The following is an 11580-nucleotide window of genomic DNA, read 5'->3' on the forward strand; positions in this document are numbered from 1 at the left end:
GCTGTCGGACAGATAACAATGAGATGGAACTCACTATAAAGCTCTTTAAATCTGAGAGGAGCTGCAGATTCAGCTGATAATTCTCTGATTTGTAATTGTCAGTTGATGCGTTGTGGTCACTTTAAGTCTGTTTTAAGTTTTCTTCACCTGTGTGTGTGTGTTGTGTGTTTGTGTGTGTGGTTCCTGACTGTTGCTTGTTCTCCAGCTAAGGCACACACTGTTCTCCAGCCAAACAAATTTGTACGTTTATATAATTTGTAAAATGTGTAAAATAAAGTATTTCAACGAAGGTTAAAATGAAGGGCAACTGGACTTGGTTGAAGCTACTGGAAGACGTTTCGTCCCTCATCCAAAGGACTTCTTCAGTTCTGACTGACTGGCAGGGAAACTCAGCTATTTAACCTCAGTGGGGTCGTTATCTCGGGTCATCGATACCGCTGGTTCGTTAGTGTTCCTTGTTGCTGTGACGACAGTCGTTACAGTCGTTGAGACTACCTGTGGCCAAGACTGAACGACCATCGTTGGTATCTTCACCTGAGGCCAATAGGTTACGTTTGTTGAGTTTCCTGGGAAGTGATGAAAGGACAGCATTGTAAGTGGGGGATAAGTGGTGGCGTAGACCCCCTCCCCTGTTCAATGACGGCTTCTCAACCCTGGTGTAGATGCTTCCTTGACACCTCTTTCAAACCATCCATCTTCTCTGTCTAAAATGTGCACCTGGTGGTCCTCAAACGAGTGTCCTCTGTCCTTCAGATGTAAGTAGACAGCAGAGTCTTGACCTGAGGAGTTGGCCCTTCTGTGTTGAGCCATGCGTTTGTGTAGTGGTTGTTTAGTCTCCCCAATATAGAGGTCTGTGCATTCCTCACTGCATTGGACAGCATACACTACATTCAGTAGTGGAGACAGTTACCTGCCAGAACATATACACTGTCTGACACAGCGTTTAATTTTCTCATTCATACAGTCAGTATCAAAGTACATATGAGAACACATTCATAGGCAGAAGGTGAGTCTGGCTGTGAGCTCACATAGTGAGCTACTACTACTACTGTGGTGCAGAAACACTGACACTGTTACACACTCTTACTTTTACATTTTCCATGTTGTCTGTCAGTGGCCATGATCATCACTTGCACCAGATGTGATAGTTTTTGAGATGTTCTTCTTTACTTTGGTTTGTTAGTCTAGATGAGCCAACCCTCCCAAGATGTTACAAAATGCATGATTTTAGTACAGCAAAATAATGTATTACAGGAGGCTGAGCTAGCATATTTCTTGATGTTGCCGTTATTTGGTGGACAAGTAACAATAATATTTGCAATAACAAATACTTTTAAGTAAGTTAATTAATTAATTAATAATTTCTTAATAAACCCATCTAAAGAAATTCCATTTATTGACTGGCTACTCTCTGTCTCAGACGATGACATCTTTTGTCCTGCATTGGCCACTGTAGCTATCCTATGCGCTTTGGTGGAGTGGCGACCTTTAAAATATTAGGTGGCTAAAATACATTTTGCTGCTGACTCTGCCCACAGCAGTGTATTGCTTAGTTTCCACGCTGGTACAACTCTATACTTCTTCAAACTGGGGACACGCTGACCGACTATGGATAAGAACCTCATACAGCCCCATTTAAAAAATCCTACACTATCCCTTTAAACAATATCACTTGTTAGAGAAGACGATCCGGACCAGGTGACCTGTTATATGTGTGTAAGTTATTTAATGTATTTATTTCTTTGAATAGAAAATGTGTACCCAAGAAACAAAGGCTGTGTAGTTTCCATAAACAAATGTTTGCCGGCACAAATAATTTAGCAAAATGTCAAAGATGTACAAATATCACTTAACATTACACATAAATACAAATTTGTATCTTTATTTATATATTAAAACGTTTTCTAAAAAATAAAAAAAAACATTTGGATGATTGTTGATGTTTCTCAAACCAAATATTTTAAATCAAACAAGAATTTATGGCATTTTATGTCTTTATTACAAAAACATGGAACGGAGAGTCCTAAATTGACAGGAAACAAAGAATAACAAAAAAATCTCTACATTTTAATATAAATGTTCAATCCAGCAAAAACAAATAAAAAGGTTTCTGTGTTACATAAACTCACACTTTGGTGTAGAGTTTAAATTATTTTAGTCTTTGTCTTGAGTTCAGAGCTTTCAGAAAAAAAGTGTTCTGAATTGTTGAAAATACCAGAGGAAGAAAAATGTAATAAGATTTGATTCAACATTAATAAAAAAGGTCTCATTTTGTTGATTCCAGATCAGGACGTGATGTGACCTCGTGTTTACTGGACGTCACTACAACATGTGTTTTTAGTCGTGCTGAGTCGTGCTGTTCCTGATGTTTAATGTTCAGTGTTTTCAGGTTTGCTGGATTACAGCACTATTTACGGTTCAGCATTTTCGTGTGATGGTAACTTTTTATCATGGTCCTTTCATGTTGGTGATAAAATAAGCTAAATGGAGTGATTATTGTAGTTATCAAAAAGGTAAGATAAAATAAAAAAGTACGACAGCTGGATAATTATTGTCTTTCATTGACTATGAACTGAGAAATGTTGGATCTCTTCAGTGTTGCTGATGAGGAAGAACTGCAGTTTGTCTTTGGGGCTCCAGGACTTCAGGTCATCCCACACCAGGTCAGAGGGAGGATAATTTGTCCCACATCCTTGAACCCACATCTGTAAAATGCAAAGGCCACAGACTTACAAGCAGAGTCATTAAATCATTAAGTCCTCAAAGTTATAATTTATTATTAATATTTCGTTATCATTTTCTCTAGTTTTTTAGATTAGATTAGACTGGATTCGCCTTCATTGTCATTGCGCATGTCACTAGGTACAAAGCAACAAAATGCAAACAATTCAAACTCAACAACAACTGAGACAGAAGGAAGAAAGAATGATGATGATGCAACAACATAAACTGAGAAACAAATAAAGACTCACAATGACTTTTTTTCCAGGACTGAGTTTCAGTGGTTTCTTAAATGTGTATGAGATGGGTGCTCTGTCGTTGACTTGTACTTTTAACGTCCAGCCTCCCAGTTCTTGGTCCTACAGGAGGGAAATTTGGCACGAGAGGAGAAGATTATAGAAAGAGAGACTAACAAGTGAATGTTACAGTGCGTGTTAAATCCATTGTGTTTATAAATGAGGGTACGTCACCTCCCTCTTTACATGAAAACAAGAGAAAATGGATTCTGGGTAAAACAACAGTTCATTAGTTTTAGAGTTTTGGAATATCCCTGTTTACTCTTGGATAACTCAATGCTATATTGTGCATGCTTATATATCACTCACACAGTGAAAATACACACACAAACACCATTACCTCACTAGACGTGTTTTTGAGACCGATATATTTCCTCGACTTGTCAACCTCATCCACAATGACATGTCCTGCTGTTGAGCTCTGACCGGCTGAGCTGGTACCGTCCTGCTGCCGAGACTGAGAACTCTCAGAGTCTGGCACTTTCTGAGAGGGAGACAACACACACACAGCTCATTCAAGAATAATCAAAAAAAGTAGCTCTTTCTTACTTTTGATCTTCCCCCACTGGAAGTGAAAAATAGAGATAGAGAGAGACGAGAATACTTTTATTTAGAGCAGCACTTATCCTGCTCTGGATGGAAACTCATTCCTGATTTGCTGGAGGATGTGATTTATTACCTTTTAATGTGTACATAGCTAAGCTCAGCTTTAACCTGTTTACTCTGAGCACCTTTATATTGTAAATGTACTGGAGCGGGATTTCTCAGTGTTAACAACCAACACACTAACTGATGAATAGAACATGCAATTAGAAAATAACACAAACCCGAATGTCTCAAAGTGAGCATGTCAAGAGAAATCATCAACACAATCTAATCTTTCTCATGTTATCTCTTACAGGACAATAAAAATAGCACTTGAGTCCAGTTTCAGTTGTTTGGTGTCTCAGTTTTGCTTACGGTTTTGTTTTATTTTCTACACCTGTTCTGTGTTTCCGCCCTCTTGTTTACTGTAGTATTTAATTCCTATGTTTAGTTCAGTCTCAGCTGGATCATAGTGGTTTCATGTCCTGTAAAAGTCGCGAATACCTGTTGTCTCAGCCTGTATACCTGCCAGTTTACACTTTCCTGTGGATCTTCACCATCTCCGCCTGGATTACGGTTTGTGGATCACTGTCAAAGATAGGCCTAACTCTCTGTCCATACTTCGATAACAGATTGATCATAAAAGCACCAGGTTCAAGATCATGTTTGGGTAAAAACAACTAACAGCCTATCTAACTGTGACTTCATTGTTTCTAAAGACGTAACTGTGTTCTAATATGTCCTTTGATATCAACAGTATGAATGAGGAAATGTCAGACAACCGCTTCAGGCTCCGCAGGAGGAGTCAGAGAGAAACTCAGCGTTTGTTCAAGTAAACCTCCTCCCGAGGAGATTAGGTTCACAGCGTAAATTGTCAGGATTACTGATGTAGAGTTTATTTGATCTTGGTCTCTCAAAACCGAAAACCCAGAGTTTTCCTCATCTCGGGCTCAACTTACTCAGTTTTCACTAAACCCGCTTTCTGAAACAGGGCCGTTTTGTCCTTCCTGCCCAAAACAGACTTTATTTTTGACTTTATCTCCCTCAACTGGAAATCAAATTCATGTTTCTTACATGTTTGGTCTTTTTTCCTTCTCCATTGTTCAAAAACTTCATTTGCACTGTTTCAACTGTCATGAGCTGCTGTTGCTCTCTTTCTCCTTCAGCGACAAACTTGTAATTTTTAGAGAGGTTCTTCATTTCTCCATCACAGCAGCTTCTCTTGGTCTCTGTGTAAAATAGAATTAAGGTGTAAAAGAGATTTAATTGCATTATAGGACAGTATCACAGCATATGACACACTTCAGTCTAAAATGGGCTACAAAAATAAGACAACTAAAAACTGGAAATAAAAGTAGATGAAACCACCACATTTTTATCAACCCCATAACATCTAAAATACTGACATTTTGATCAAATGAGATTTTATTTACCTGGTTAAACAATTAATTTCTCTATTACCCATGAAATCTGTGACCGTAACGTGACACAAAGCACAGAAATTAATGTGACTTACTGAGTTCATTTTGTCTCCAATTGTACACAAAAAAGACAATCGCTGCAGACATTAACAGGATGCAAGCAGCCAAACTAACAGCCAAACCAATAATGGTGGACAGAGAACTGGACTGGACCTCAAAGAAATCATCTGAAACGATAACGAATAACTTGACATTTATGTAAAGACCTCAGCTATTTGAAACTAAAACAGTAAATCATTAATAATGTCTACCTGTAACCTGGATGTGAGTGTCTCTGGTCTGGTTGATGTCCTTCTGTTGGACTCTACAGGTGAAGCTGTTGCTGTGTCTCTTCTCCACAGTCACTCTGCTGCTGACAGTATAGAGGTCATCAGGACCTCTGACTGTCTCTGTAGGTCCAGCAGAGAGGAGGTTTCCCTCACCGTCCAGCCAAAACACCTCAGGCTCTGGATACCAGCCTGCAGACTCACACTGTAACACCACTCCACTGGTGGCTTTAACAATTCCTGCTAAAGTTATGACTGGTGAGGAGACAGCACCTGAGCAAGAGGAAATAAATATTTAACAGTGCTGTTACTGGAAGTGAAAGCTCCTATAGTGCATCAAATAATTATCAAAATTAATTAGCCTAATGGCTTTATAATGAGTCATTGAATTTCAAATGGCATTTGTTACGGCCCATGTGGCTTGAAGGTGTGTGTTTCAGTACTGCCATGGTTTTCTGTTTGAGGAGCTAATTGCAGTGGTCCCTCCTGGATTGGGAACACCTGGTCCCAGTGCTCCACAGGAGATAAAAGCTTTACCTCCAAGATCATTTCTCTCTCTCTCTCTCTCTCTCATCCTCCCTGCCAGCTGCTACACCTTTTGGTTTTCGCTACATGTTTGCTTTATTTGGACACTCCAACACTTTACACCATGATCTCCCATCCACACTTACACTACTGATGTTGCTGACTGACCCATCCCATTATTAAATGTTATTTTTGGTTATTTTACGTTAAAATAAACCTTGTGAATTGAAGTGCAGTGTCTGTAGCACTTTTTGTCATTATTAGAAAAAGCTGTTGAAAACAGAAGAAAGAACAGGAGGTAAGATGAGGTTTTGGCACACAGGGATTTATATTAAATACTTTTACCTCACTGTTGAATCTGTGGCCATGTTTAACTTAAACATCCAACACTGTAACATTGTAGATAAGTCATAAAATATGGAAAAGCAATAATAGGTCTTCTTTAATAATGTTGTGTATATAGTGCGCATACGCCAACATGCATTTGCTCCGTCGTTCATTGTCATATTTTCTAACTTTTTTACTTTTTATCTCACGTGTGTGATTTTTGGACTGTTTGTAATTTAAACTAGACTCTCTGTAATCATGCAAGTTGGGAGAGTTTTGGTAAGCCACAGCACCTTTGCGCAGCAACTACATTGTTGCTTTGTTTACACCCGGGACCAGCTGGCTAGTTCAATAAGCTTCGCAGAGACTTTTCCATCGACGGCTTTCAGACTGTTTGGGCCGACAGGGATTGCACCGAGAGAGGTAAGCATAAAGGCGGAGGGCTTGCCGTTGTAGTTAACAACAGATGGTGTAATGCCGATCACAATGGGACTACAGTCATATTATCTTCCATTGGAAATTTCACATGCCATCGCTGTAGTCCAAGGACTACAGACCTGTGGCACTGGCCTCGCACATTATGAAGACCCTGGAGAGACTTGTTCTGGAACAGCATGGTCAGACCTCTCCTGGACCCACTCCAGTTTGCCTACCAAGTTGAGTTGAAGACGCCATCATCTTCCTGCTGGACAAGCCGGCGAGCACTGTGAGGGTCATACTTTTTGACTTATCCAGTTCTTTCAACAACATCTGGCCGGCCCTGCTGGGTGAGAAGCTGACAGCAATGCAGGTGGATGCCCCCCCTTGTGTCCTGGATTGTTGACTACCTGACTTGCAGACCACAGTATGAGCGCCTGCAACACCTGTGTATCAGACTGCGTGGTCAGTAACACTAGGGCCCCGCAGAGGACTATCCTCTCTCTCTTCCTCTTTCCCATCTACTTCATGCATTCCAACTACGACACAGAGTCCTGCCATTTTCAGAAGTTTTCTGATGACTGGTTGGATGTATCAGCAAGGGGGACGAGGCTGAGTACAGAGCTGTGGCGGGTCTTTGTCACATGGTGTGAGCGGAACCATCTGCAGCTCAACGTGACAAAGTCTAAGGAGCTGGTTGGCACCAGTGACCCCTGTTTTGTGCAAAAATACCTGCTTTAATACTTAATGTGTAATACTCTCTGCTGCAATTCTGCTGTTACTATTTATTCATTATTACTGTTCACCATAACAATTCATTTATATTTTCTTTTACTCTGATATATATAATCTTTTTTATATACCAACGTCCTATATTTATTTATGTTCCTTTGACTTTTGTGCAATGTGTGCTACTGTGACACAGAATTTCCCCTCAGGGATTAATAAAGTATTTCTGATTCTGATTACTGGAAGTGAAAGTTCCAGTGCATTAAAAACTATCAAAATTAATTAAATGTCCTGAAAGGTGGCTAGAGTCACTGGATTTCAAATGGCATTTATTTCAGTATAAATCCTAGGTTATTAACTTTGCCTTAGCTTAGTGAAACAGTGTTAATCCTACTAAAATCATTTTTTGAAGGTTTTAAGACTGAAACATGCAAAGTGAACAAAAACATTATAGACTTACCAACAATCAGCTGAACAAAAGATTGCAGCCCCTGTGCTGGACTAAAACATCTGTATGTTCCCTCATCCTTGAGTTTCAGTTTGGAGAGTTTCAGCAAGATGTTTCCAAACTTCAGCTCATCGATGAAGAGTGACGTTCTTCCCTCGAAGGATTGATGTTTTTTACCCACAAGCTCCTGACCAGAACGCCACACGTGGACAAATCTGGGGTTCAGGTCAGGTCTCGTCCACTCCAACGTCAAACCAGAAGCATCTTCTGCAGGTTTCAGATGACATGGCAAAATGATGTCATCACCAAGTGTTGCCACAATTGGCTGAGATGGACCAATCAGCTGAGGCTGACCTGGAAAGACAAATGTCTGTTTTAATGATCCAAATAGAAGTTATCTCAATTCCATAAGGTATCATAAAAGTGCGGCAGTGTCGATCATGACAGCAGTAATTACCACACAGTGACTAAAACCTATAAAAAGGAGAGAGGATTGTCAAGACTCAAGCAGGATGTTTTTTTTCATCCATATACAACCCCAATTCCAATGAAATTGGGACATTGTGTTAAACGTAAATAAAACCAGAATACATTCATTTGCAAATCCTTTTCAAACTATATTCAATTGAATACACTATAAAGACAAGATATTTAATGTTCAAACTGATAAACTTTATTGTGTTTTGCAAATATTCACTCACTTTGAATTTGATGCCTGCAACATGTTCCAAAAAAGCTGGGACAGGGGCAACAAAAGACTGGGAAAGTTGAGGAATGCTCATAAAACACCTGTTTGGAACATTTCACAGGTGAACAGGTTAATTGGAAACAGGTGAGTGTCATGATTGGGTATAAAAGGAGCATCCCTGAAAGGCTCAGTCATTCACAAGCTAGGATGGGGTGAGGTTCACCACTATGTGAACAACTGCGTGAGCAAATAGCCCAACAGTTTAAGAACAACGTTTCTCAACGTACAGTTATAAGGAAATTAGGGATTTCATCATCCACGGTCCATAATATCATCAAAAGATTTAGAGAATCTGGAGAAATCTCTGCACGTAAGCTGCAAGGCCGAAAACCAACATTGAATGCCTGTGACCTTCGATCCCTCAGGCAGCATTAAAAACTGAAATCAATGTGTAAAGGATATTACCACATGGGCTCAGGAACACTTCAGAAAACCATTGTCAGTTAACACAGTTTGTCGCTACATCAACAAGTGCAAGTTAAAACTCCACCATGCAAAGCGAAAGCCACATATCAACAACACCCAGAAACGCCGCCGGCTTCTCTGGGCCCGAGCTCATCTGAGATGGACTGACGCAAAGTGGGAGAGCGTGCTGAGGTCTGACGAGTCCACATTTCAAATTGTTTTTGGAAATTATGGACGTCATATCCTCCGGGCCAAAGAGGAAAAGGACCATCCGGATTGTTAACAGCAAAGTTCAAAAGCCAGCATCTGTGGTGGTATGGGGGTGTGTTAGTACCCATGGCATGGGGAACTTGCACATCTGTGAAGGCACTATTAATGTTGAAAGGTACATACAGGTTTTGGAGCAACTTATGCTGCCATCCAAGCAACGTCTTTTTCAGGGACGTCCCTGTTTATTTCAGCAAGACAATGCCAGGCCAGATTCTGCACGTGTTACAACAGCGTGGCTTCGTAGTAAAAGGGCACGGGTACTAAACCGGCCTGCCTGCAGTCCAGACCTGTCTCCCATTGAAAATGTGTGGCACATTATGAACAACGGAGACCCCGGGCTGTTGAGCAACTGAAGTTGTACATCTCTCTCTCACTGCTCCTGTGCTCGAGTACTAACTGATGCTAAATCATAGTTTTCAGTCACGTGACATGCGCGGTGACCTGGAGGGCAAAACAAAAGACCGACATAAATTTTCTTTGGATCACTTCTCAACTCAAGAAAAACATATATGTATATATATGGATACAACACCTGCTGCCGTTGTGACACCAAAATCTGTGACCTATCAGATTCTGTGACCCAAATGGCAAGTTAAGCGCCTGAGGCTTTGTGGACGATGTGAAGCGATTACAGTTTGGTTGGGTTTAGGTACCAAAAGTACTTGGTTATGGTTAGGAAAACATAGTCACAGAATCTGATAGGTCATAGATTTTGGTGTTACAGCATATTTCCACCATTAAAAACCACCAGGTCCCTGCCAGCGCTCGACTGTGATGATGTTTACCTTCTAGGGAATCCCTCACCTAACACAGCTCAGGCTTGAATCGTCATCGATTAGTGCACCCAAAAGCACAACCATCCGGCATTTTGGCGACGCAACTTTGACAAACTTAAAGTAACAGTGTATCACTTGCTTCTTGGGTGGCGGGCAGCGGAAAATAACGTCTTTTTTGCCCTCCAAGGGAGCATTTTTTCTTGGAATGTGACATCACGTGAAAGCTATGAATTAGGTGAAATAATGTTGTGGGGAAGGTCCACACCACTTTCTTTGTTTTTTTTTTTTCAAAGCTCCACAAAATGGAGAGCTAGTGAATCTTGAGGAAATTTTTGCTGAATTTAACAAAAGGTGTATTGGATTATAATAACTTCCCTTTAATAGCATAAACTGCCTAAATGATGTAATGATACTGTGTGTGTAATTATATTGGATAAAAAAGCCTAAATTGGAGCTTCTGATAGCACCTGTGTAGGAGTTGCCTCTACAGGAGTGTGTCAGGAGAAGATGGAAAACCAGAACACTGAGGGGTCTGACAGGAGATTGAAGGGACAGTCCATCTGTCTGGTGAAGCATCCTGTAGCTCTGAAAATGGACCAGTGATACAGTGTATTAAAATAATGCTTTAGGCAAAATAAGTAATTCATCCATTTCATTCCTGAGCAGGCACTCAGTAGACCTTTTTTTTTTATTTTTACCTTTACTTATCTGGTGAAGCTGAAGATACAGTAGAAAAGTACAATTCAGTGCTCCTTTAATATTAAAATGTTTTGTGATTTAATGTGCCTTGGCTGACTTAAAAATGCAATTTTAAACCAATCAAAATAGCTTTTTTGAATCTTGATATATAGACTTTATTAGGTAAGTTCATGTCTGTTAGTCAGAATTATCCATCCATGCATTAACTTTGTCAGGGCCTGTATGTTGTTGGTATGTTATGTATTGTGTATAAAAAACAACAGAAGCGAAACAATCTACATTTTCCTGTCAGAAATATTAACCCTGTGCCTCTCTGTTAGACACTGAATGGTACCTTTGGCGACAAATAACTACACTTTTTCTGAAAGCATTGGTATTGGACATCCTCAGGTGACAATGGTCTGAATACTCACATGTGGATTTAGTTTTATTTTTATTTAAATAAATAAAATCTTTTGTCAACACAGATGTTACATGTGACAATATGTTTGTTTGGTGGAATAAAAACAGTATTATTCTTTCTCTGCCATGTTGCTATCTACATTTCCACTGACACAAAAGCTATAAAATAACTTTATTACTCTATTATAAACATTAAAACATGGAGAATGGGCAAAAATAAATTCAGAAGACAACGTACCTGCTGCATGATGTGCCAGGCTGCCCAGCCAAAGTGTTCAAATCCCCGATAAGCTGTGAGCTTAACTTTGCTCTGGTGATCATATACAGTTTGCAGCTTTACAGATTTAGTTTAAATCAGTAAGGACACATCTCCAATAAATGAAAAGACTATATTGACTCCAATTTTGAGACCTGATGTACCTGTTAATTCAAATCTAAAGCTGCCAAAAGTATATATTAATTTATCAGTTAAACTTTAAACACAG

The 11580-nt window shown here is 39.8% G+C and overlaps 1 protein-coding gene across 5 annotated transcripts; it reads right to left on the bottom strand.

Annotated features, from left to right (window-relative positions):
* Positions 1–1862: 1862 nt before the first annotated feature.
* LOC119912519 (butyrophilin subfamily 3 member A2-like) lies at positions 1863–11534 on the bottom strand. 5 transcript variants are annotated; one of them, XM_038731746.1, is made up of 10 exons: positions 11334–11364; positions 8497–10579; positions 7808–8149; positions 5335–5622; positions 5119–5250; positions 4677–4831; positions 3358–3501; positions 2973–3080; positions 2898–2904; positions 1863–2724 (listed from the first exon to the last, which is right to left on the bottom strand). In XM_038731746.1, exons 2-10 carry the CDS (start codon positions 8657–8659, stop codon positions 2645–2647), a joined length of 1419 nt encoding a protein of 472 aa, XP_038587674.1. In that variant the 5' UTR covers positions 8660–10579; positions 11334–11364; the 3' UTR covers positions 1863–2644. The 5 variants fall into 5 exon arrangements, with proteins under 5 accessions (XP_038587674.1, XP_038587673.1, XP_038587672.1 ...); XM_038731745.1 differs by lacking the exon at positions 2898–2904 and having other exon boundaries at positions 1863–2705; positions 10477–10579; positions 11334–11534; XM_038731744.1 differs by lacking the exon at positions 2898–2904 and having other exon boundaries at positions 1863–2705; positions 10462–10579; positions 11334–11534.
* Positions 11535–11580: the final 46 nt, after the last annotated feature.

Source organism: Micropterus salmoides, unplaced genomic scaffold (genome assembly GCF_014851395.1).
Source record: "Micropterus salmoides isolate LMB-PRFRI ecotype aquatic unplaced genomic scaffold, ASM1485139v1 Ms_hic_scaffold_2, whole genome shotgun sequence".
Lineage (NCBI taxonomy): Eukaryota > Metazoa > Chordata > Actinopteri > Centrarchiformes > Centrarchidae > Micropterus > Micropterus salmoides.